The sequence below is a fragment of the Heteronotia binoei genome, chromosome 20 (genome assembly GCF_032191835.1).
Source record: "Heteronotia binoei isolate CCM8104 ecotype False Entrance Well chromosome 20, APGP_CSIRO_Hbin_v1, whole genome shotgun sequence".
In the NCBI taxonomy this organism is placed as follows: domain Eukaryota; kingdom Metazoa; phylum Chordata; class Lepidosauria; order Squamata; family Gekkonidae; genus Heteronotia; species Heteronotia binoei.
Genome location: NC_083242.1, coordinates 18704664 through 18728076, shown reverse-complemented (window position 1 = coordinate 18728076; position 23413 = coordinate 18704664). Strand labels below are relative to the sequence as shown.

Sequence of the window (23413 nt, the reverse complement as noted above, 5' to 3'; positions counted from 1 at the left end):
ACCAAGCACTATAAGGTAGATAAGTGGGCTTCAGCAGAGGCGGCCTTTGGGAGGCGTGTGCTGCAGCATGCACTCTAAACAGGGAAGCTAGTCCCGCCCAGGGATGTACAGCTTTGTTATGTCCCAGTAGTCGGACCAACCCACTGACCAGACCACCGGAGAACGGAAGATTTGTATCACTTACCGTGAAGCTTCCTTCTCGGTGGACTGGCAGTGGGTCGGTCCGGCCCGCCCTTTGGTGGTTGAACGGCTTCCTGGGTTTTGGAGATGGATTCTGGAGCTTGTTCCTTCCTTTGGAATAAGTTACTGTACTGTGGTTTGTAATGCTCTAGTTCAATTATCCATTCTGTATGGTACATTGGAGCATAATAAAATTGTTCTCCTCGTTTACTTAGTACTAGAGATAAGATAAGATAAGATAAGATAAGATATTGGATTTTTATCCCGCTCTCCACTCCGAAGAGTCTCAGAGCGGCTCACAGTCTCCTTTACCTTCCTCCCCCACAACAGACACCCTGTGAGGTGGGTGGGGCTGAAAGGGCTCTCACAGCAGCTGCCCTTTCAAGGACAACCTCTGTCAGAGCTCTGGCTGACCCAAGGCCATTCCAGCAGCTGCAAGTGGAGGAGTGGGGGAATCGAACCCGGTTCTCCCGATAAGAGTCCACATGCTTAACCACTACACCAAAGTGGCCGGTGCAACCGTCTTTTCCATAAGTGCAAGGTCACACCTCGCATGCTGGCTTAGATGGCCCAAGGTAGCCTCATCTTGTCAGATCTTGGAAGCTGCACAGGGTCAGCCCTGGTTGAAGAAGAAGGTATTGGATTTATATCCCGCCCTACACTCTGAATCTCAGAGTGGTCACAATCTCCTTTACCTCCCCGCCCCCACAACAGACACCTTGTGAGGTGGGTGGGGCTGAGAGAGCTCTCACAGCAGCTGCCCTTTCAAGGACAACCTCTGCCAGGGCTATGGCTGACCCAAGGCCATGCTAGCAGGTGCAAGTGGAGGAGTGGAGAATCGAACTCGGTTCTCCCAGATAAGAGTCCGCACACTTAACTACTACACCAAACTGGCTCTCCAAGGAGGAAGGGAAGGAAGGTAGGTAGGGAGAGAGAGGGAGGGAGGGAGGGATAGGTGGAAAGAAAGCAGCTTTAAATACCAGTGATTTAAAGAGAGAAATGCCTTCTCTAAGCTGGCGAATGGGCAGTGGAGGTTTCAAGAGTCACATGTGGCTCCCGAGCCACAGTTTGGCCACTCCTGCTATATGTCATTCCTTGGCTCAAGTTATAAGAGTTCCACGGAAAACAATGGCAAAGGAACAATTTACAATTGCAGACTTCATCCTAATCGTATGCATACATTGTTTCTACTAAGGAAAGAGAAAGTTACTCTTGAATAAACATGTATCTAGCAGGCTGTAAAAACGCAATTCTACGGAAACTAAATTGAGAGTTATCCCGCCCCCCATCCCAAAAAACCTCAGTGGGTTTACTTCTGAGTAAACGTGATTTTGTTTTAGTAAACAGCGTGATGTCTTCTTCCAAGACAGTTCAGCAGTATGTTTTATGGAACTGACTGTTTTTATGATACTGTAAGCCGCCCTGAGTCCGCTTGCGGAGAGGGCGGGATATAAATGTAAAGTAATAAATAAATAAATAAATAAATAAATAAATGTTTAATGGGGAGGATTTGGAAGTTATTTTCTATAGGGGGATGCGGCTTGGATACAACTGGAGAGTTCTGGGAGGTATAGGCCACTCCCCCCCCTCCGGATCAATTGGAGGACCCGACCCTGTGATGAGGAGGAGGAGCCTATACCCAGGAGTCGGACTGACCCACAGCCAGTCCACCGAGAAGGAAGCTTCACATTAAGTGATACAAATCTTCCGTTCTTTCAATGCTGTTCTCTCAAGGGCAGTTCTTGGAAGAGCTCTCTCAGCTCCACCTATCGCTGTTGTGGGGTGAGGAAGGGAAGAAGTTTGTAAACTGCTGTGAATGAAGAACATGATATAAATCCAATCTCCTCCTCCTCTTCTACATCCCCCTCGTTGTCGTGTGTTTTGTGTGTGTGTGTAGCTATAATGCCATATGTATTTCTAAGTCATTATGCCATAAATATTTTTTCACAAATTTTAAAGCTATTATGTCATATACTCTTTCAATATAAATATGTATTTTAATCAAGGAATGTCCGTAATATCTGTAAAATTGCCCTTTACTACATGTTTTGGTAATTATATTTCTTATGGGTTTTCTCCCCATTCCTCTTTTTTCATTCTGTATTCCTTTAAAAATCCCAAAAGAAAAAAGAAAAAAAAAGAAAAAAGAATGTGATATTGATTTCCTAGTTTACTATGTTTGCAGTTGTCAGGAGAGTTAGTAAACTGTTGAATCCTAGTTAAAGAGAGCCAGTTTGGTGTAGTGGTTAGGTGTGCGGACTCTTATCTGGGAGAACTGGATTTGATTCTCCCCTCCTCCACATATACCTGCTGGAATGGCCTTGGGTTAGCTATAGAGGTTGTCTTTGAAAGGGCAGCTGCTGTGAGAGCCCTCTCAGCTCCACCCACCTCACAGGGTGTCTGTTGTGGGGGGAGAAGATATAGGAGATTGTAAGCCGCTCTGAGACCCTGATTCAGGGAGAAGGGCGGGGTATAAATCTGCAATTCTTCTTCTTCTAAATATCCATTAGATAGTGACTCAGTCCAGATATTATATGAGTTGGCTTAAAATTACTCATGATCTCCAAGTAAGAATGTCTCAAATATTTATGTAATTTAGATGAACTTTTTTGCAGTTAGTTTTAATATTTATGATGGGGCTGAACATTTACTTTGTTGCTAACCAAACTTTCATCTTTTCTGGTCAGCTATCTAGTATTTTAATAGGGACTGAACGTGCTTTTTGCCCTTGAAATAGAATCAAAGGGGTGATCAAAGAAAAAGGAAGACAGAGATGGGAGAGACACTGGCCTGATCAAAACCCTAAGAGGATTCTGGGAGGGGGTGGGATAGAGGCCCCAATTACCATTCCTTGAATGTCTTCAGGTTGTAGCATTTATTATGCCAGCATTATTGTCATTACACCAGTCATGCTATAATTATCATTACTATAAGGGTTTCTGTATACATGTGGGATCTTCCCAGTTATGCAAAACAGTGTAACTTCCTAAATTAACTGTAGTGGCTTGATGAATTCTGAACATGCTCATTGCTATTGGAAAGCATGGGATGTTGTGAGCAGTTGAATGTTGGTTAAGGTGGTGTTTGGGGGTGGGGGGAAGGGGGTTTCACATATTCAGACTCTTAAGAAAACTCAGAGTATTTTGGACTAGAAGCTTCTGGTTGCGAGTAGGAAATTCCCAACCTTCCCTGTCTGAGATTCCAGATAACGCCCACTTTATAGAAGATGAAAAACATCCTATAGATATAAGGTTGCCCGGTCCGACTCAGGAAATATCTGGGTTCTTTGGGGATGGAGCCAGGAGACTTTGGGTGGAACCAGGAGCAACGGTGTGACAAGCACAATTGAACTCCAAAGGGTAGTCTGGCCATCAAGTTTAAAGGGACTGCCATCATTGGAAATAATGCAGGATAGGGGACACCTCTTTTTGGACTCATAGAATTGGACTCTCTGGTGTTTTTGGAACTTTTTTTTTTTAAGGTGAGGCACCAGATGCTATGCTGAAAATCTGGTGCCTCTGCTTCAAACTACAGCATCCTCTACAGCCCCAGATATCCACAGATTGATTCTCCATTATACCCTAGGGGGACCAGTCTCCACAGAGTATAATGGAATACTCAGCAGACATTCAAACCCCGCCCCCCTGGCTTTCTGATCATCCTGAAGTGGGGGAAGGGCCTCCAAACCAGGGGATTCTCTGCCGCCAACTGGGGATTGGCAACCCTATTTGTTGGTTTTTAGAGTTAAAGTACTACTTATAGCATCCAGACAGGTGCACAAAAGTGTTTGAGAATGCCAGTGGGATATTGCAGCTCCCCTTAGGCCTCCAACTGAGTTATCTGGATAAGGTATGTGGGTCAAATAGGCTGTAGGTGGACCTCTAAAGCATGCCCCCTTCACACACACACACACACACACACACACACTAGTGTATTGGCAAAAGATATTCTATCTCAGCCCCTTTTGTTTTAGTTTTCTACATGCAGGTAGCTTTTTCATGTAGGGAAGTATTTAAAGCAGCAGTCCCCAACCTTTTTGGCACCAGGGACCAGTTTTGTGAAAGACAGCTTTTCCATGGACCAGTGGGGGGGGGGGGGGGCAGGGAGCATGATGGTTTTGGGGTGATCCAGTTGTGCACTTTATTTTGGTGTGGTGGCTAAGTGTGTAGACTCTTATCTGGAAGAACTGGATTTGATTCCCCACTCCTCCACTTACAGCTGCTGGAATGGCCTTGGGTCAGCCATAGCCATAGCTCTTGCAGAGCTGTCCTTGAAAGGGCAGCTTCTGGGAGAGCTCGCTCAACCCCACCCACCTCACAGGGTGTCTGTTGTGGGGGAGGAAGATAAAGGAGATTGTGAGCCACTCTGAGATTCAGAGTGGAGGGCAGCATATAAATCCAATGTCGTTGTCGTCTTCTTATTACATTGTAATATATAATAAAATAATTATACAACTCACGGCCTGGTTGCTAGCAGGCCATGGACCCAGACCAGTCCACAGCCTGGGGGTTGGGGACCCCTGATTTAAAGTTTGTGACTTCGCACTTACATTCTGAAGTGATGCAGTCTACTCTTACTGCCTCAGAAATCAGCTGCTCAATTTCCATCTCCCATTTGTAGACCAGGCCTCCATTTCGTGCCTTGTGGCCTTGAAGGTTTGCTGGCTGAGACTCCAAAGCCTGAAATCCCCCTTGGTGTTGTACAAAGTAAAATGTACTTTCCCCCTTGGAACTTAAAAGAATAAATCAGATAGCATCTCCACAGTTCACCCAATTCACCTCTGCAAATATTTCCCTCAGCTTTTGCGCAACCACTGCAAATCTGGCCACTCTAACAGGTTTGTCTTGATTAGACAATGGGAATACAATTTTAGATTCAGTGCTGGACAATACCCCTCATTAGGTTAAAAATAAATGCCTCCCGTGGTTCAGAATGTAAAGAATAGCAAAGTAAATAGTGACATGGAATTAAGACTTTTACAGGCCTCATCAAAGTCTCACATTCCTTCCTTGCTGAAATGGTGTCCAGACTGTGTGATTTTTTGTCTTTCTGGCCAAACCAACTTCCTTTGTGTGAAGTAGCCTATAGCTCTGTTTCTCTGCTCGCTGTTTCTCAGACGGTGAATCCAAAGTTAGTTTCCTATGCATTGCGTTCCGTACATGGTATACTCATTTAATTAACTGGAGAGCTATTTTCCTTTATTGCACATCTTTTTTCTCATTCAAGGGGTGAAATTATGGATTTCAAAGAGTTAAGTAGCTTTTCCTATTTGGGAGACTGTTAGCTGAAATTCCTCCTCCTTTTTGCTGTGTCTGTTAGAGTATGTGTCCCAAAACAACCTGAATTAATTTAATGAAAAGACTGTCTTTTGTATCTGGCATTAGTCAGCTGGAATGTTTACATTTTCTTTTGTAAAATGCTTATTGCTATTTTTCAACACTTCTTGTTTTGTCACTAGGCGTGAACCGAAACAATTTGTGTCAATTCATGATTTGTGGTCCTGCAAACCCTATTGAAAGGAACCACAGTCCCTTTCAACAAGGTTTGCAGAAAGCCCTAAAAACAGCTGAGTTGTGGAGAGCAGCCTGGCCCCTGCTGCTCAGCTGTTTTGTGCGGTCTCTTTAAAGTTTAAACTCTGAGTCCCTTCAAACCTCGCTTTCTGCTCTATCCACAAACTGCCATGAACTGTTTTAAAAGTTTGTGGAAGTTCATGATGGTAGACCCATCAGGAACTTTGGTTCATGGACCACAAACAGGGCAAAATTTGGTGTAGTGGTATCTGGGAAACCCAGATTTGGTGTAGTGGTATCTGGGAAACCCAGATTTGATTCCCTACTCCTCCACTTACAGCTGCTGGAATGGCCTTGGGTCAGCCATAGCTCTCGTAGGAGTTGTCCTTGAAAGGGCAGCTTCTGGGAGAGCTCTCTCAGCCCCACCTATCTCACAGGGTGTCTGATGTGGGGTGGGGGGAGGTAAAGAAGATTGCAGCTGCTCTGAGACACTGAGATTCAGAGTGGAGGGTGGGATATAAATCCTATATCATCATCTTCTTCATGGTTCAGTTCATGCCCAGCCCTAGTTGTCACTCTTAAATGCCATGTAAATTCTGAATTGTTTTTTGTAAAAAGTTACAAAATTACAATACTGGGCATAGCACTTTCAAAATAGTGCCCATGCCACATTCTACTCACACTACTAGGTTCCTCCCCAATTAATATTTGTTTCTTCCATTGACCTTCTGGGGGTGTTGAAGTGGGTGCCCCTGTGTAACTTGGTGATGTTATAAGAGTGGGGGAGGGCACCAGAAGTTAACCTTGCCTAAGGTGCTGGGTAGTCTAGGGCTGTTAGACAGGGGTGGAATTCTAGCAGGAGCTCCTTTGCATATTAGGCCATACACCCCTGATGTAGCCAGTCCTCCAAGAGCTTAGAAAAAAGAGCCTTGTAAGCTTTTGGAGGATTGGCTATATCAGGGGTGTGTGGCCTAATATGCAAAGGAGCTCCTGCTAGAATTCCACCCCTGCTGTTAGGAATTTGAGGGGGGGGGTTACTTTCCTCCGAATTAAGTTGGTTCATTTGGATCAACTTCCAAATTTCTTTTCAGTAAAGCAATTGAATATGTCCTAATAGTGTGGGCACCATAGTGGAAAATTTAAATTAATGTTACATACTATGCAAAATGAGAGTACTGTTTATATGTAACATAATCGTTTGTTGTTTTTCTGGCAGGTTCCCGGAGATCTTAGCCAAACCTCTGAAGACCAGAGTCTGTCGGATTTTGAAATGTAAGTTGAGGGGAATGTTTGTGATTTTGGTATAATTTATGCCTGCTGGGGAATCCTGGATTTTGCATTTGGTATTACCTTAGGGACTAATGGGATTTTCCAGATAAAAACTAGGATATCCTGCATGTGGGCACTAAGCCACTCTGTGGTGATTTTTATTTACATAAGAGCAGCCATGTTGGATCAGGCCAATGGCCCATCCAGTCTAACACTCTGTGTCACACAGTGCCATCAGGAGGTCTACCAGTACTTCTAAAGTAAAGTATTGGGGTGAAGATAAATGGATTTTCTTGAGTGGGGAGTTTGCCTTTTTTTGTGACAGACTTCCTAACTATCAGTTCTAAACTGAATTGATCTTAGGAGGAACTGACTCTCCCTCCATTCCAAAACCAAAAACTAGTTGTGCAAGAGTTCCAATGAGTTATGGCAATCTCAAAGCCCCCTTTTTGTCTGCCCAGAGAACCAGTGTCTTACTCTGTGGTATCCTGCTGAAAGAGTGGTTTAAAGACAGACATTTAAGTGGATGAAGATACATCTGTGTTCTTTAGAAGAGCTCTCTGATAGAGCAGAACCTTTTTTCCTCTCTTTTTAAAAATTCAGATCAAATCGAGCTCTTATAAATGTCTGGATTCCTTCAGTCTTTCTCCGCGGAAAAGCAGCAAATGCATTCCACGTTTACCAGGTAAGTTTCACAATTTCCTTTTTCTCAGTTGTGCTTTGCATTGGCAAAAACCTCTACAGTTTTTTAATGTTATGATGACACTGTCGTCTGCGCATTCATAAAATTTGCAAAGGTGGTCGTGGCAGAAGTGAAACAACAAAGAGTCATTATGGTAGGCTCACTTTAAATTTATCTGAATATTTATGCTCTGCCTTATCTGTTGGCTCAAGGTGGCTTTGGGGAGACCATTGCATAGTTTCTACAGTATTCTACGTGCATATTTCAGATTGTACTCAACAAGCATTGGATCTTCACAGTGTCTTCCAGTAGTTTAACTTCCTTTTATGGTTAGTTGTTGTTGAGTCCAACTCTTTGCGACCCCATGAAGCAAGTCATGCCAGGCCCTCCTGTCTTCCACCATCCTCCAAAGTCTGCTCAAATTTTTGTTAGTTACATCAGTAATGCTATCCAGCCATCTCATTTGCTTTCCCCTTCTTCTTTTGCCTTGTGTCTTTCCCAGCATCAGGGTCTTCTCCAGGGAGTGCTCCCTTCTCATTTGGTGGCCAAAGTATTGGAGCTTCAGCTTCAGCATCTGACCTTCCAGGGAACAGTCAGGGTTGATTTCCCTTAGGACTGACTGATCTGATCTTTTTGCAGTCCAAGGGACTCTCAAGAGTCTTCTCCAGCACCACAGCTCAAAAGCGTCTATTCTTCTGCACTCGGCTTTCCTTATGGTCCAACTCTCACAGCCATACTGTAATTATGTGTGTGACTTTAATGTGCCACTTCAGTACTGATAAGACAGATTTGCTTGAGAGGACAGTGAATTCCATCTAAATAGTGTGCATAGAGTAGACAAATATCTCATATCTCATTTTATCTTTTATATAGTAACCATGCACTATATTAAGCCTACAGCAATATCTCCCTTGGGGTGTAGGAGTTTGCAGTAAAATGTCACATGATTATGCTGTTCGTTTGAGTGATTGAGTCCTCTTGATGCATGGCTGGAGGAGGGCTCTTCAGTACAATGACTGTATTTTTGCTCTCCAATAAAATTTCCTCCTTTTCTCCTACCTCTTGGTTCATGATGATTTCCTTGGGACTCCTGCCTCTGCTCGTGTCGTTGGCTGACCTGCTGTGTTGTTGCAGTAGTTGTCAGGTTTCGGGCTAGGCTGAGAAGCAGCATTCCAAGATGTACAAGTAATTTTGGTTTTTGCTGATTTGTCTTCGGAAGGGAGCCATGAATTTCCAAGCTTCTTTTTCTCTTCATGCACTCTGTATACAAATGAACCAAAGGGAGTGATGGAATTGTGGGTTGTACCTTCTAGCCCTACTTTCTATACACGCTCAGGAGTACACAGCATCTATGCCGGGGGGGGGGGGGGGACAAAACTTTGGCTCAGGAGCCACATGTGGCTCTTCCACACATATTGTGTGGCTCTTGAAGCCCCCACTGCCCCATCAGCTGGCTTGGAGAAGGTATTTATCTCTTTAAATAATTTCTCCAGGCCAGCTGGCAGTTTGAAGAATGCATTTAAAGTTGCTTTCTTTTCACTTCTCCCTCCCTTCCTACTTGAAGGGCTGTCATCTAGAGGATGGTGTGGAATTGTTTTCTGTGGCCCTGGAAGGTAGAACCAGAGCTAACAGGTTGAAATTAAATCAAAAGAGTTACCGGCTCAACATAGGAAGAACTTCCTGACTGTTACAGCGATTCCTCAGTGGAACAGGCTTCCTCAGGAGGTGGTGGGCTCTCCTTCCTTGGAGGTTTTTAAACAGAGGCTAGATGACAGCAATGAAGATCCTGTGAATTTAGGGGGAGTTGTTTGTGAGTTTCCTGCATTTTGCAGGGGGTTGGACTAGAAGACCCTGGAGGTCCCTTCCAACTGTATTATTCTATGATGTTTATTCTATGTGGCTCTTATGTTAGGCAAGTTTGGCCACCCCTGATCTATGCTCATCAGCTCTTGTATACACAGTCTATAAATTGAGTGTGTGAATGGTACATTCAGATGCCCCTGAATGCACTAAAGTTAGGGGGAGTGTGGTATCTCCAACCCTGATTCTTCCCACCCACCTTCATACTCACAGTAATTGAACTCAGATGCCTGTGTGAGCAAGGCTTTTGTTGGTGGAGAGACCCCACATGCCCTATTGTGCAGGCAAACGCAGCCTGTAATGTTTCGTATGAAAATTGGCTCGCAAATTATCTTTCACTCCTCTGCTGCTGTTTCAGAATGGCTTAAAATCACTCTATCTTCAGTGGGCATTTCAAAGTGAGATTTTTTTTACCTTAGATGGGTTTTTTTCTATCTCGTTAAGCGGATACATAATGCCATCTAATTCACTTTGCCATTATTCTAGTTCACATAATGTGATTTGACTCTAGGGTTTGTTCGCTGTGATGGAATCATTTTGCATAGTACAGAAGAGAAAACAACAGGAGGAGGTAGAAATTGTCCCCAAAGAATACCCATAAGTATTGTGGGTGTGGGTGTGATGTGAAGGGGGGGGAGAGAGAGAGGAAGATAGCCGTGGTTTATTTACTGCAGCCTCAATGCACATCCGATTGATTTTGTTTTTAATTTATGCAGGGTATGCGGTGAACTTCAGCATGCCTAATCGCTTTCTTCTTCAAATGACTTGTCAAGGGAATGGTTGTTCTCAATCAGTGGAGGCAGTGCCGGATTAAACCTTGCGGAGGCCTCTAGGCAGTTGAAATCGTGGGGGTTCCCTTGGAAATTATCTCAGAGTCTGAGTGCCCACCCCACTGCCCCTGCTGCAGGCACATTCTTAAAAAGCCCCTTTTACTAAGCTTAAGAGAGACAAACTTGGCGACAACGCTGGCAGAAGCGGCACCAGACAAGTCGGGCATACAGCAGCTCAATTGCTGGCTGCTTGTGCAGGCTGGGAGGGCTGCAAGCAGGTGGGAAGCAAGGGGGGAGGAGCTAGCCCAGGGCCCTAAAGGCATGGGGGCTCATAGGCCAGTGCCTACTTTGCCTAATTGTTAATCTAACTCTGAGTGGAGGGAAGGTATCCTGAAACGGATTTCGCCCCCTATTCACTCGGCAGGCCTTGCTTTCACCTACAGCTAGGGGGTGAGCCCTGCTCCATGCCTCATCTCACTCTGCATTGAACACGTTCCCACGCATCTTCCTCTGCAGAAAGACAGTCTGAGAGAGATGTGTTTAGGAAAAGGAAAGAACAGAGAATCAGAAAGTTCCCTGAGGACACTCTGTTGGAGCCAAGAGAACTTAACTGAGTACCCAGCTATAAGAGAAATTGCTTCTAGAGCAATTGCTCTAGAGCAATCTTGTGCCCGTGCTGGCAGGGCCGGCTCGCCCACTAGGCAAACTAGGCATTCGCCTAGGGTGCCATCAGGGTGGCGGCACCAAATTCCGCCTTCCCCCCTAAGCAAATGCCTAGTTTGCCTGCTCCCCAGCTTCCTCCTCCCTCCCTTTCCCGGGAATGGGCAGTTGAGTGCTGTGCTCCTGGGCTATTTAAAGGTGCCCCCTGCTGATCAGCTGATCAGTGGGTAAAACCGTGCCAGACGCTCCTGGCTCCTATGCCGGCCCTCCGGCACGATCACTGTCAGTGCTGGGTTGAGGGGGCAGGCGAGCAGCAGGGGGGATGATGAGCGAGGCACTGAAAGAGTGTCTGCCGCCACTGCCTCCTCCCCACTTCCTTCCCCTTTTAAAGAGAGAAATGCCTTCTCCAAGGCAGCCGACAGGGTGGGGGGCAGTGGGGGCTTTGAGAGCCACATAATATGTGTGAAAGAGCCACATGTGGCTCCTGGGCCGCAGTTTGGCCACCCCTGAACTAGTCCAACCCCCTGCTGAATGCAGGATCAGCCTAGAGCACCCCTGACAAGTGTTTGTCTAGCCGCTCCTCCAAGACTGCCAGTGAGGGGGAGCTCCCCACCTCTCTAGGGAGCTGATTCCACTATTGAACAACTCTGACTGTAAAAATGGTTTTCCTGATATCCAGCCGGTACCCTCCCACCCTTGAATATTTGAACATATGAAGCTGCCTTCTACTGAAACAGACCCTCAGTATTGTCTACTCAGACTGGCAGCGGCTCTCCAGGGTCTCAAACTGAGGTTTTCCATGCCTGTTTGCCAGGACCCTTTTTAGTTGGAGATGCAAGGATTAAACCTGGGACCTTCTGCTTACCAAGCAGATTCTCTACCACTGAGCCACATCCCTCCCCTTTATTTAAACATGACTGTTGCTCCTATCCTGTTGCCTTGGTGTTTTCCTGGCAGCATCTGGTTGGCTGAAGTGGGAAACAGAATGCTGGCTAGATGGGTCTGCTTATATCATGCATGAGAGCAGATGTCCTCCATGTGTGCACCAACGTTCCCTGTAAACTGCAGAGTCTTGTGAGCAAAAATTCTCCTTTGTGAGCTAAAAAGGTAAAGGTAAAGGTAGTCCCCTGTGCAAGCACCAGTCGTTTTCGACTCTGGGGTTATGTTGCTTTCACAATGTTTTCACCGGCAGACTTTTATGGGGTGGTTTGCCATTGCCTTCCCCAGTCATCTACACTTTCCCCCAGTAAGCTGGGGACTCATTTTACCGACCTCAGAAGGATGGAAGGCTGAGTCAACCTGGAGCTGGCTATCTGAACTAGCTTCTGCTTGTATCGAACTCAGATCGTGAGTTTTTTCCTGAGCTAAGACAAAACTGTGTGAGCCGGAGGCCAAAAATCTGTGAGCTAGCTCACAGTAACTAGAAGGAACATTGGTGTGCACTGTCTCACACTTTGTGTTTCCCTTGAGGAAAGAGACACTGTGGCTCGAGCCTATTTTGAAGCAGGGACTGATGAACTGGAGCTCAGACGAAGGGCACCTCAGGTGTTCTTTGTTTCGTGTCCAGAAAACCTTTTGAAAATCCAAAATTGAGTTTAAAAAACCCCAAAATGAAGCATCAAGCTGGCGAGGGGAGTGAAGCCATTCCTGGCAGAATTTTCAAGTCAAATCGCTTGTCTGTTTCAGTTGTCCCTAGCTGTTTCAATCATCTCAGTGGGATGGTAATAACTTTTGTTTTCTGTAAAATTTCCATGTCATGAATACAACCACTTTTAAAAACCTTCCATTATGCCAATCTGTTTGCCGCAGGGACCGTTATTAAAAAGCTGTTTCCTCCAGTCTTAAGTTTTAATATTTTCGGGAAGCGGTAAACATTTCAAAAGTATAACTTTAGTGACAGTTGTTTTTTTCCTTGCTGTCTATTAAGCTCAACTGTGGATTAATGCTCTCCTTGTAAACATACTCCATTGGTGTTAGTCGTGATGCTGTCTAAAATGTAGGGAAATAGTTGTTTCTCATGGTCCTTTTGGAATTTCACTGCACGGCTGTTAGACTTGTGTGGCTGTACACAGGGCGAAGGTAAAAGTAATCCCCTGTGCAAGCACCAGTTGTTTCTGACTCTGGGGTGATGTTGCTTTCACAACGTTTTCATGGCAGATTTATTTACGGGGTGGTTTGCCATTGCCTTCTCTGGTCATTTACACTTTACCCCCAGCAAGGTGGGAACATTTTACCAACCTCGGAAGGCTGGAAGGCTAAGTCAACCACGAGCCAGCTACCTGAGCCCAGCTTCTGATGGGATCAAATTCAGGTCATCAGCAGAGCTTGGACTGTAATACTGCAGCTTTACCACTCTGTGCTACGGGGGCAGCAGAGAGCAAAACAGCCACCTTTACCCATCTGTGACTGCACTGTAGATAGCAACTGAACTGAGTTCCTCAGGGCCACCATGAGCTCCAAGACCAGGGGTGGCCAAAGAAAGTCCATTATATTTCTCATATAGAAAGCCTATTTATATTCAGTATAACAGATTTTAATTCTATTTCATTGCCATACACTAGTTTATGATATTTTCTCACTTTATGTTTGTCTCCTGGTGGCATAATATACACTCCATCTTTCTTCAGATTTCATAATAGACCTGTGTCTCAAATAGGTTGTTAAGTATGTTGCCATTACTGCATATTCAGCAAGCTTATTTCCCATTCTTCTAAACATGGACGGATGTGACTTTATCTGACTTCGGATAGACATGCTCTGGTTTGTGGACTCATGAATGTTTAGGAAGAGATTCTGATATGTAAATTGTCCCACTTACTAACATGCTAGTACTCTATCCAGGGACTTTTTAAAATTTTTATTAGACTGTGTCAAGGGAGTTTTGTAAAGGCAAAGTGGGCTTTTGCAACCACCTGAATTTCTGTCCAATCTTCCTAGTTCTTTGGATATTCAGATATAAGAACATAAGAGAAGCCATGTTGGATCAGGCCAATGGCCCATATAGTCCAACAATCTGTGTCACACAGTGGCCCCAAAAAAAAAATCTGTCTGTCTGTCTGTCCGTCTGTCTATCTATCTACACACACTGTGGCTAATAGCCACTGATGGACCTCTGCTCCATATTTTATCTAACCCCCTCTTGAAGCTGGCTATGTTAATCACCCTTTGGGTGAAGAAGTACTTCCTTTTATCCGCTTTAACCCGACTGCGCAGCAATTTCATCGAATGCCCATGAGTTCTTGTATTGTGAGAAAGGGAGAAAAGTACTTCTTTCTCTACTTTCTCCATCCCATGCATAATCTTGTAAACCTCTATCATGTCACCCCACAGTCGACGTTTCTCCAAGCTAAAGAGCCCCAAGCGTTTTAACCTTTCTTCATAGGGAAAGTGTTCCAACCCTTTAATCATTCTAGTTGCCCTTTTCTGCATTTTTTCCAATGCTATAATATCCTTTTTGAGGTGCGGTGACCAGAATTGTACACAGTATTCCAAATGAGACCGCACCATCGATTTATACAGGGGCATTATGATACTGGCTGATTTGTTTTCAATTCCCTTCCTAATAATTCCCAGCATGGCATTGACCTTTTTTATTGCAATCACACACTGTCTTGACATTTTCAGTGAGTTATCTACCATGACCCCAAGATCTCTCCCTTGGTCAGTCTCTGACAGTTCACACCCCATCAACTTGTATTTGTAGCTGGGATTCTTGGCCCCAATGTGCATTACTTTGCACTTGGCCACATTGAACCTCATCTGCCACGTTGACGCCCACTCACCCAGCCTCAACAGATCCCTTTGGAGTGCCGCACAATCCTCTCTGGTTCTCACCACCCTGAACAATTTAGTGTCATCTGCAAACTTGGCCACTTCACTGCTTACTCCCAACTCCAAATAATTTATGATATGCTACATGGTTACGGTCATTCTCGTGCAGTCCCACTGGGGACTTATGTGCTCCAGTTTTTCCCCAGCCAAAATTAATTTCTCTGTCTAAGAGAACAATTATATATAGCTCACAACAAATGCATCTGATTAGAAATTCAAAAATGAATGGGGAAGAATTCTGTGTGTGAAAATCCTGGACTATTCTCACCTCTGTGTTACATAACTGCAATGCTCACTAAAAGGAGCTAAAAATACACTCCTGTTGTAATGCGTGGGAGCAGGAGGAACTGCATTCTATCCAAATTGCTCCCCAGAGTCTTCCAAAGAGAGCAGCAATCTTTTTTTAAGTCAGTGTTTTTCCCGAGAGACCATTCATTGAAACAGGGGTCCCCAAACTGCAGCGTCAAAAATTGGAATTCTGACCCAGAGTAGTAGGTGCAACTACAATGGCTGCTACAGGAAGCAGAGCCAACCACACATAGTGCAGTGGAGAAGACTGGTAATTTTAAAAATACCCTGGGAAAGAAGAGTGAGAGAGAGAATATAACCTACACTTTGGTGGCAGCTGCAGCTGGGTCCATGTTAACTTAATCTGCACGGTCAAGAGCCCCATGTGGCCCCACCTACTTTCTAAAATCACTTGATGGGCACCATGAAAAGTGTTGAAGGAGCCATGGTACCCACAGGCACCTCATTGGGGACTCCTGCTTTCAGAGATGGTGTGATGGACTGCGCTTTTAAGAGGCTTACAAGTGCAGTATCAACATCTAAAGGACTGTGAAAAGTGAATTTTTCACAGAGCCAGAGAGCCTTGAGTGATAGGCTGCTTTGAGCAGTCTGTTTGGTCAGTATCAGTTGGGCAGACAGAATTTCGAGAGAGCTGGATGCTGAGGAGATTTTATTCCGATTTCAGCCTTGACTGGAGAAAGTCTGAATTCTATCTTGACTGAGAGAGTCTTAATTTACGTCCTGCTAGTTTAATATGAATTTTGGTCAATTAACTTGTGATTGTTTTATGGTACTGATTGGGTCTGAATGATACAAACTTTTGGCAAATTAATTTGAGGGTGGTTTATTAGGGAGGGATTTATAGTCAATTATTGCTATTAGATTTAAATTATGTGTTTTACCAATTAATGTACAAAGGGAGGTTGTGGGTTGGGCTTGATTGGGTTAATTTGAAAATTAGGAGCTGGCGGGCGGAGTGGATTGGGGAGTTATCTGAGGGTGGTGCTAGTCGGCATTGGAGGTGGTGGCTACGACAACGGTTCCACTAGTGGGGGATGACTGGCCCAGGGATTCCAGTGCTCCCGGGGAGGGGGAAGTATGGCGGTGGGAACAGGCAATGATATAGGGGAAGGGGGCCGAGACCAGACAGTGCTCAACCACCTTCCGGGGGGGGGGGGGGGGGAGTGGCGCTATTCATATGAGAGGCTTACTCCTTTAGGGTGCTCCCGGCCCCAAAGATTGAGGGCATTGAATGTGCTGGTCTGGCGTGGGAGGTTGGAGAGGGGTTGGCGATTTGGCTGGTGTACCGTTCGCCTAGTGCACCAGCCAGCGCCTTACTGTCCCTGCTTGAGGCTGTGGCAGGCTGGGCATTGGAGCACCCAAGGCTGGTGATCCTGAGTGACTTCAACATCCATGCTGATGACCCGGCCTCCAGTTCGGCGACGGACCTAGTGTCATCCATGGCGACGCTAGGGCTCTCTCAATTTGTTACATCTCCCACTCACCAGGCCGGGCACATGTTAGACTTGATCTTTGCGGCCGGGGTTACGGTGGACGATATAATCGCGGAAGCGGTGCCATGGTCAGACCACCTCGCCCTCAGGGCTCGTGTGGATGCTCCACGCCAAACATGTCTAGGCGACGAGCGTATTATGGCTCGCCTGCAGAGCCAGATGGATCCAGAATGGTTCCAAATGGCTCTGCGGGATCCCTGGCCCTCTGGCGATTCCCTCGACGACCTGGTTGAGACCTGGCATAGCCGGCTCTCCAGGGCCATTGATGAGATCGCCCCTCAACACCCTCTGCAACCTCGGATTGGGCTGGCGCCGTGGTATACCCCGGAATTACGCCAGCTGAAACAAGGTCTCAGACGGCTAGAGAGGCAATGGCGGTGTACTTGTGACGAAGCGACTAGAGCATCTTATAGGGAGTTTATGAGGTCCTATGAGATGGCAGTCAAGGCCACAAAGAAAATGTACTTTGCGGCTAAGATTGCGTCTGCAAATTCGTGCCCAGCACAATTGTTTAGGACAATTCGGAACCTCACTACATTGCCATAAGGCAAACCAAATGTTAAGGAATTAGAGATAGGCTGTGAGGCTTTTGTGAAATTTTTTGCAGACAAAGTCCAGTTGCTCCGCTGTGACTGCCCTGCCATATTGGATACAGTATGTGAACTTGAGGCTCCATGCCTGTCTTTTGGTTTGATCCTGGATCGTTTTAACCCGCTCGGCCTAGAGGAAGTTGACAGAATTCTCTCTACTGCATGCCCAACAACTTGTGATCTGGACCCGTGCCCCTCCTGGCTAATTAAAGCTTGCCAGGAGGAGCTGAGATGTCCTGTACGGGACATCATAAATAGAACTCTTTCGGAGGGTCTTTTTCCAACCCCTCTGAAAGAGGCAGTGGTCCACCCCCTCCTGAAAAAGGCTACATCAGACCCGGCCGAATTGGCTCATTACCGGCTGGTCTCAAACTTGCCCTTTTTGGGCAAAGTCATAGAGAGGGCTGTGGCATTGCAGCTACAGAGTTTCCTGGATGACTCTTCCACCTTGGATCCATTCCAGTCTGGCTTCCGCCTGGGCCATGGTACGGAGACAGTGTTGGTTGCCCTCATGGATGATCTCCGGCGACATCTGGATAGAGGCGGTGTGGTAGTATTGCTGTAGACCTATCAGCTGCGTTCGATATGGTCGATCACCAGCTGCTGACCCACTGCCTTGCCGATGCAGGGATTCAGGGGTTAGCCTTGCAGTGGCTTTCCTCTTTCCTTGAGGGTCGGGGACAAAGGGTGGTGATTGGGGGAGAGCTGTCCCAGAGACACCTACTTAATTGTGGAGTGCCTCAGGAGGCAGTTCTCTCTCCGATGTTATTTAACATCTACATGCGCCCCCTTGCCCAGGTTGCCTGGAGATATGGGCTGGGATGTCACCAGTATGCGGATGACACCCAGCTCTATCTATTGATGGGCGGCCAAACTGACAATGTCCCTGCATATTTGGACCAGGCGTTGCAAGCTGTGGCAGATTGGATTAAGTCGAGTGGGCTGAAATTGAATCCAGCGAAGACAGAGGTCCTTTGCCTAGGTCGCGGCGGTCCGGAGGGAGGGATCTCCCTTCCAGCTTTTGACGGTGCGCCACTGGTACCAGTGTGCAGGGTCAGGAGCTTGGGAGTGCTACTGGAGTCTTCCTTGACAATGGAGGCCCAGATAGCAGCCACTGCCAAATCCGCCTTTTTTCATCTTAGGCGGGCGAGGCAGTTGGCTCCCTTCCTGGAACGCGGTGACCTGGCAACAGTGATCCATGCAACGGTCACCTCGAGGTTAGACTACTGTAATGCCCTCTACATGGGGCTGCCCCTGTGCCGAACTCGGAAACTGCAGCTCGTGCAGAATGCAGCAGCCTACCTTAGGGACCGCCTCTCTCCATATGTTCCCCAGAGAGCACTATGATCTAGCTCACAAAATCTTCTGGAAGTACCTGGGCCAAAGGAGGCCAAATTAAAAACAACTAGAGAACAGGCCTTCTCTATAAAGGCTCCCCAATGGTGGAACCAGCTGCCGGAAGAGGTGCAGGCCCTACGGGATTTTAATCAATTCCGTAGGGCGTGCAAAACCGCCCTCTTCCAACTAGCCTCCTAAGATGGAACCTGGCATAAGCATCACGCCATCTTTAACACAACTGAGATAGTAGCACCACTAAATTATATTGTTTTAGACTGTTTTTAGATTATTTAATGTTAATTGTGAATTGTATTTAATTGTATTATCCTGTTTTTATTGTTATAACATGGCTTATGCCATGTCCTGTAAGTCGCCTTGAGCCTGCCTCGGCGGGGAGGACGGGTATAAATAATTTTTTTAATTATTATTATTATTATTAATTTCAGCAATTCAACACAGCCAGGAGAACTGGGGGAAAGTTGGCTAGGAGGTTTGGGAAGTAAACAGAGACTCCCATTCAGGCCAAGGAAATGGGATAAAACTCATTTGTTATCTTACATAAATGAGACCTTGTCAGGCCGGGCCATGTGTATCACAAAATGTAAAGCCAGGTAGTGAAGATATAAACTTTATAAAGGGCACAGGCAAACACAAAGATTTTTAAAAAACTTACGATGTACTTTAAAATAAGAATTCTTGCAATATTATATTTAACTATCTCTGATAACTGACAGCTCTTACTCTGTATCATTGCATCAAAATCTGGAGACAATGTTTGTGCTGTAACAATCTTGAGTATGCTGTTCAGGTGTTGTTCAGGTGCATAAGCTGCAAGCCTACTTTTGATTTATTGACATTCATTGCAGAAATCTCATGATCAATGCTTTAAGCCTAAGACCCTGGGGAAAATATGGAATGGCTGGGCATTGCAAGCTTTTGTACATACCAACGTATTCATGTGCTGGTCAGCCAATGGAGAAAATAGAGGCTTTGATCTGTAACTCTGCTGTGCATTTGAGCAAGCCTGGCAAAGCAAGCTGTGATGCAGAAGGAAGCAAGAGAGAGAGAGGGCAGCAGATGACAGTGAAGTGCTCGCAGGCCTGATAGGAGCCCTCCAGGGACCTGATCCAGCCCTTAGGCTGCACGTTTGACGCCCCTGCTCTAAGGAATCAGAACAGATGTGGCTATAGCACAGATGCCACCTGCATCTGAAGGAGTACTTTCATCAAGCCTTGGAACAGAACACAGGTGGACAGGCAAACATCTTCACAACATAGCAGTTCACAATGTATTGCTGAACAACTGCCATCTCTCCCACCCAACCTGCTATGCTGGCCTTTGATTCTGGTCATCCTCAGTACAAGACCTTCCTTCTTAACCTATTTTCTGCTGCTCTGCATTCTTCTTTGAACACAGGACTCCTGTTTGTTTTCCACTATATTTTTCTTCATAACTGGTAAAGCTCGGTGTTTTCCAGGGCACTTTAAAAAAAGATAAATGCTTCAAGGTCTGTGGGTTTTCCTTGCTGCCCATTCATGCTTTCTAATTTGTGCTGTTGAGCAGTTCCTTCACACATGCAGAGCCATGAAACTTTGCAGTGTGGTGTGCATTACCCGTGGTTCTCGAGATTCCTACAAGCTATAAATTGTGCCCAAAGAAATGCAGCTTTAGTCAGCTTTAACAAAGAGTAACAGTGAAAATATCCCTCACCCACCCAAGTGAGCTTTATAAGGAGAAAGAAAAGTCTCCTTCACGAGGCTAGCAGTCTGTCCGGGAAACGAGGCTGGAGTGCAGAGTTTTTCTACAGCTTGCACACAGCTTAGAAGTTTGTCCTTTCCCTTGCGAGGCCTTTCATTCCCCCGCTGTCTTCTGTGCTTGAAGCTGTTCTCCCTCTGCCGTCGGAAGCCACCGTCTTCCAAAGCTGCTGCTGAATCCGTCACCGAAGCCATCACCGCCCTCTCTCCACAGTTGCCTGCTTCTTATCTACACAGCTCTCCCATCCCAGGTGTTCTTCATTTACAATGCTGTGTAGGATTTAACCCCTTGCTGTCCTGGATGCTGCTGACTCATGGAGAAGGGCTGTATGGCTCACCACTTATCTAATTTCCACTACAGGTGCTCTAGAGAATAGAATGGGGCTCTTTAAACTTTCTGCTTTTTTGAACTTAAATTTTTTATTTTATAAACAATAAGAAAGCATCAAATCTCAATAGACATATTACATTGTCTTGAGCAACATTGCTAACGCATATATCACAAGGAACAACACACACAGATTTAAGGGGGGGGGGGGGAAGAAAAGAAAAGAAAAAAAACTGTAAGCGGTTGCGCATTTTACTTATAAGAGAATTACCTTAATACATACAAGTGCTATTCAATATATAATAAAATTTAGGTATTTCTTTGGCAGTACACTTTTCTTTGACGGATTGTTGTTTACAAAGTCTAAAAAAGGAAACCACTTTTCTACAAAGTGTTCACCTATCCTAGGATTATCCCCTAGAGTGAGGTGGGAGGCAATTTTGTCCTGGATTATAATTTCCCAAACCTTCTGAAACCATAAAGTCAGCGACGGCAATTTAGTAGCTTTCCAATGCTTTGCAAGAAGTAGTTTACCTGCTAAGAGTAGCAATGAGATAAGTTCTGATTTTAATTTGGGAAAATCCCCCTTCGACCATAGATTTAGAAGGACAAATTCAGGGGTGCGAGGGATGGTAACCTTCACAATTGCTTCAATTTGTGCTATTAAAGTGTTCCAAAATTTCTGCACCCTTTGGCACGCCCACCAGCAATGGATATAGGAACCAGAGGCACCACACCCTTTCCAGCATAAAGAGCTAGAGTTCTTGTGCGCGTGACTTATAACTTGTGGGGTTAAGTACCACCTTGAAATTAATTTAAATTGTTGCAGCTTAAAATTAGTGCATTTGGATTTACATATAGATGATGTCCAAATTGTGTGCCACTGCTCTTCTGACCATTGCGATTTGCAATCTTTACCCCACGCATTTTGCTGAGATGTGGGCTGTGTCCAATTTCTCTGGTTTAATAAACAATACAATTTCGCAATTACACCTTTCATTTTAGTGTCCTCATAGATTAGTTTCTCAAAGGTATTTAGCCGACCAATAGATTGCATTACAGGGACCACTTTGTTAAGAGCATTATGTATTTGATGGTACTCATACCAGGGAATTTCCACCTTAAACTTAGCTTCCATTTGATCACGTGTCAATAGTCTCCCCTTTGAGCTAATGTCTGAAATTCTAATAATATTTTCTTTCCTCCAGCTCTTGAAGTTTTCATTAGGCAAGCCTGGGAGGAACCAGGTCTGCCCCAAAAAGGCCATTACTGGTGTCGAAGATTGGACCACTAAGGATCTATACTTATCCCAAATTTTCAGTGTATTTTAGATAAGGGTTAGCTAATACAGTTCTTTTCCTGTCCGTTTCACTGTTCCAGACGAATTCATTGAGTTTTACAGGAAGAATACTTGCAGCCTCTATCTGTAGCCAAGGGAGGTCACAGCTTTTCCTAGTGTATAATAAAATATTTCTCAGTTGGGCTGCGATATGGTATTTTTCCCAAACTGGTGCTCCTAGGCCCCCCCTGTCGATTGGTTTGGCAAGCAGATGGTATGCTATTCTTGGTTTTTTGTTCTGCCACAAAAAAAGGGATATACTCTTTTGCCACATTTTCATTTCACTTCTCGGGACTTCTAAAGGGATATTCTGAAATAAAAAAAGAAACTTGGGCAAAACAAAGGTTTTTAATAAGTCAATTTTCTCTAATAAGTTGAGTTGGAGCTTTGACCAGGTCGTAAGATTTGTCTTAACTGTTTTGTAAAGTTGCTTATAATTTGCCTCAAACAGGTTAGATAACTCTATAGGGACTTGTATTCCTAGATGGCGCCAGGATTTGTCAGCCCACTTGAAAGGGAAAGTAGTTTTGATTTTTTGAAGCACATCTGGAGGCACATTAATCGGGTAAATTTCCGATTTAGATACATTTATTGTGAAACCTGAGTACTTCCCAAATGTTGTTCCAGCACTAAAACTGTAACTTGCAGGACAGTAAAGTGTACTGAGTCAGCAGCAAAAAACCCCCAATGCTATTCTCAGCGCAGACATTATCCTGAACATCCATGGATCCTCTTTGGTGTTTGAACGGCTTTGCTTGTCTGTTCTGCCGGGCCCTTGTCTTCTAAGGGCACAGTAAAGTCCAACTAACTGCCAGGGAGATGACTGTCCTGGGGAATGTAGCTTTGACCATGTCACATTCCTAATGATGCCACTGGTTTATAATTAGCTTGGAATAAACAGAGCTGTTTTCTGGTTTTGAGCTTGGCATGCTCAGTGGTGAATTGGAGGGGGATGAGCTTTTGCCCTTCACTTGCCACGACCCCTGAAATGCAGAATACATTGTAAAACATTATCAAGAATACAAAAGAAATCATAATAAAACTTCTGCATTCTATCTCTAGCATGGGTGTCTGTTAGATCCAGGTGGGCAGCCATGTTGGTCTGAAGCAACAGAACGAAGTTTTAGCCCCGTGGTGCCTTTAAGACGAACAAAGTTTAATTCTAACCTTTCGTGAGCATTCAATTTAGCCCTGCAAATATACCTCCAAATTCAAATGACTTTTTAATAAGAATTCCCCCAGATGGAATATCCGCCTATTAATGTGGGAAGGATTCTCCAGCTCAACTCATTTTTATTATTATTATTATTATTATTATTAGGGAAGTCTAGCTGGCAATATTGCAATTTCAGAGGCACAGATGGCCATTAAGATAAATGAAGGGTAATTTGCTTAGTGAGGGAAGTTCATTGGCATTTGACAAATATTTTTAGAACTCCTCCAGCAATGATAACTCAGAGGAAAGGAAAGATTGGTGATTACTTTGAAATCTTTATCTTC

The 23413-nt window shown here is 45.0% G+C and overlaps 1 protein-coding gene across 2 annotated transcripts in view; it reads left to right on the top strand.

Annotated features, from left to right (window-relative positions):
• Nucleotides 1-23413, top strand: part of SNX29 (sorting nexin 29) — a 370785-nt gene that overhangs the window by 188630 nt on the left and 158742 nt on the right. For both annotated transcript variants that reach the window (XM_060260506.1, XM_060260507.1), the window contains exons 17-18: nt 6907-6962; nt 7563-7644. In XM_060260506.1, coding sequence (XP_060116489.1) covers nt 6907-6962; nt 7563-7644 — 138 coding nt within the window. The remainder of the gene's footprint in view (nt 1-6906; nt 6963-7562; nt 7645-23413) is intronic.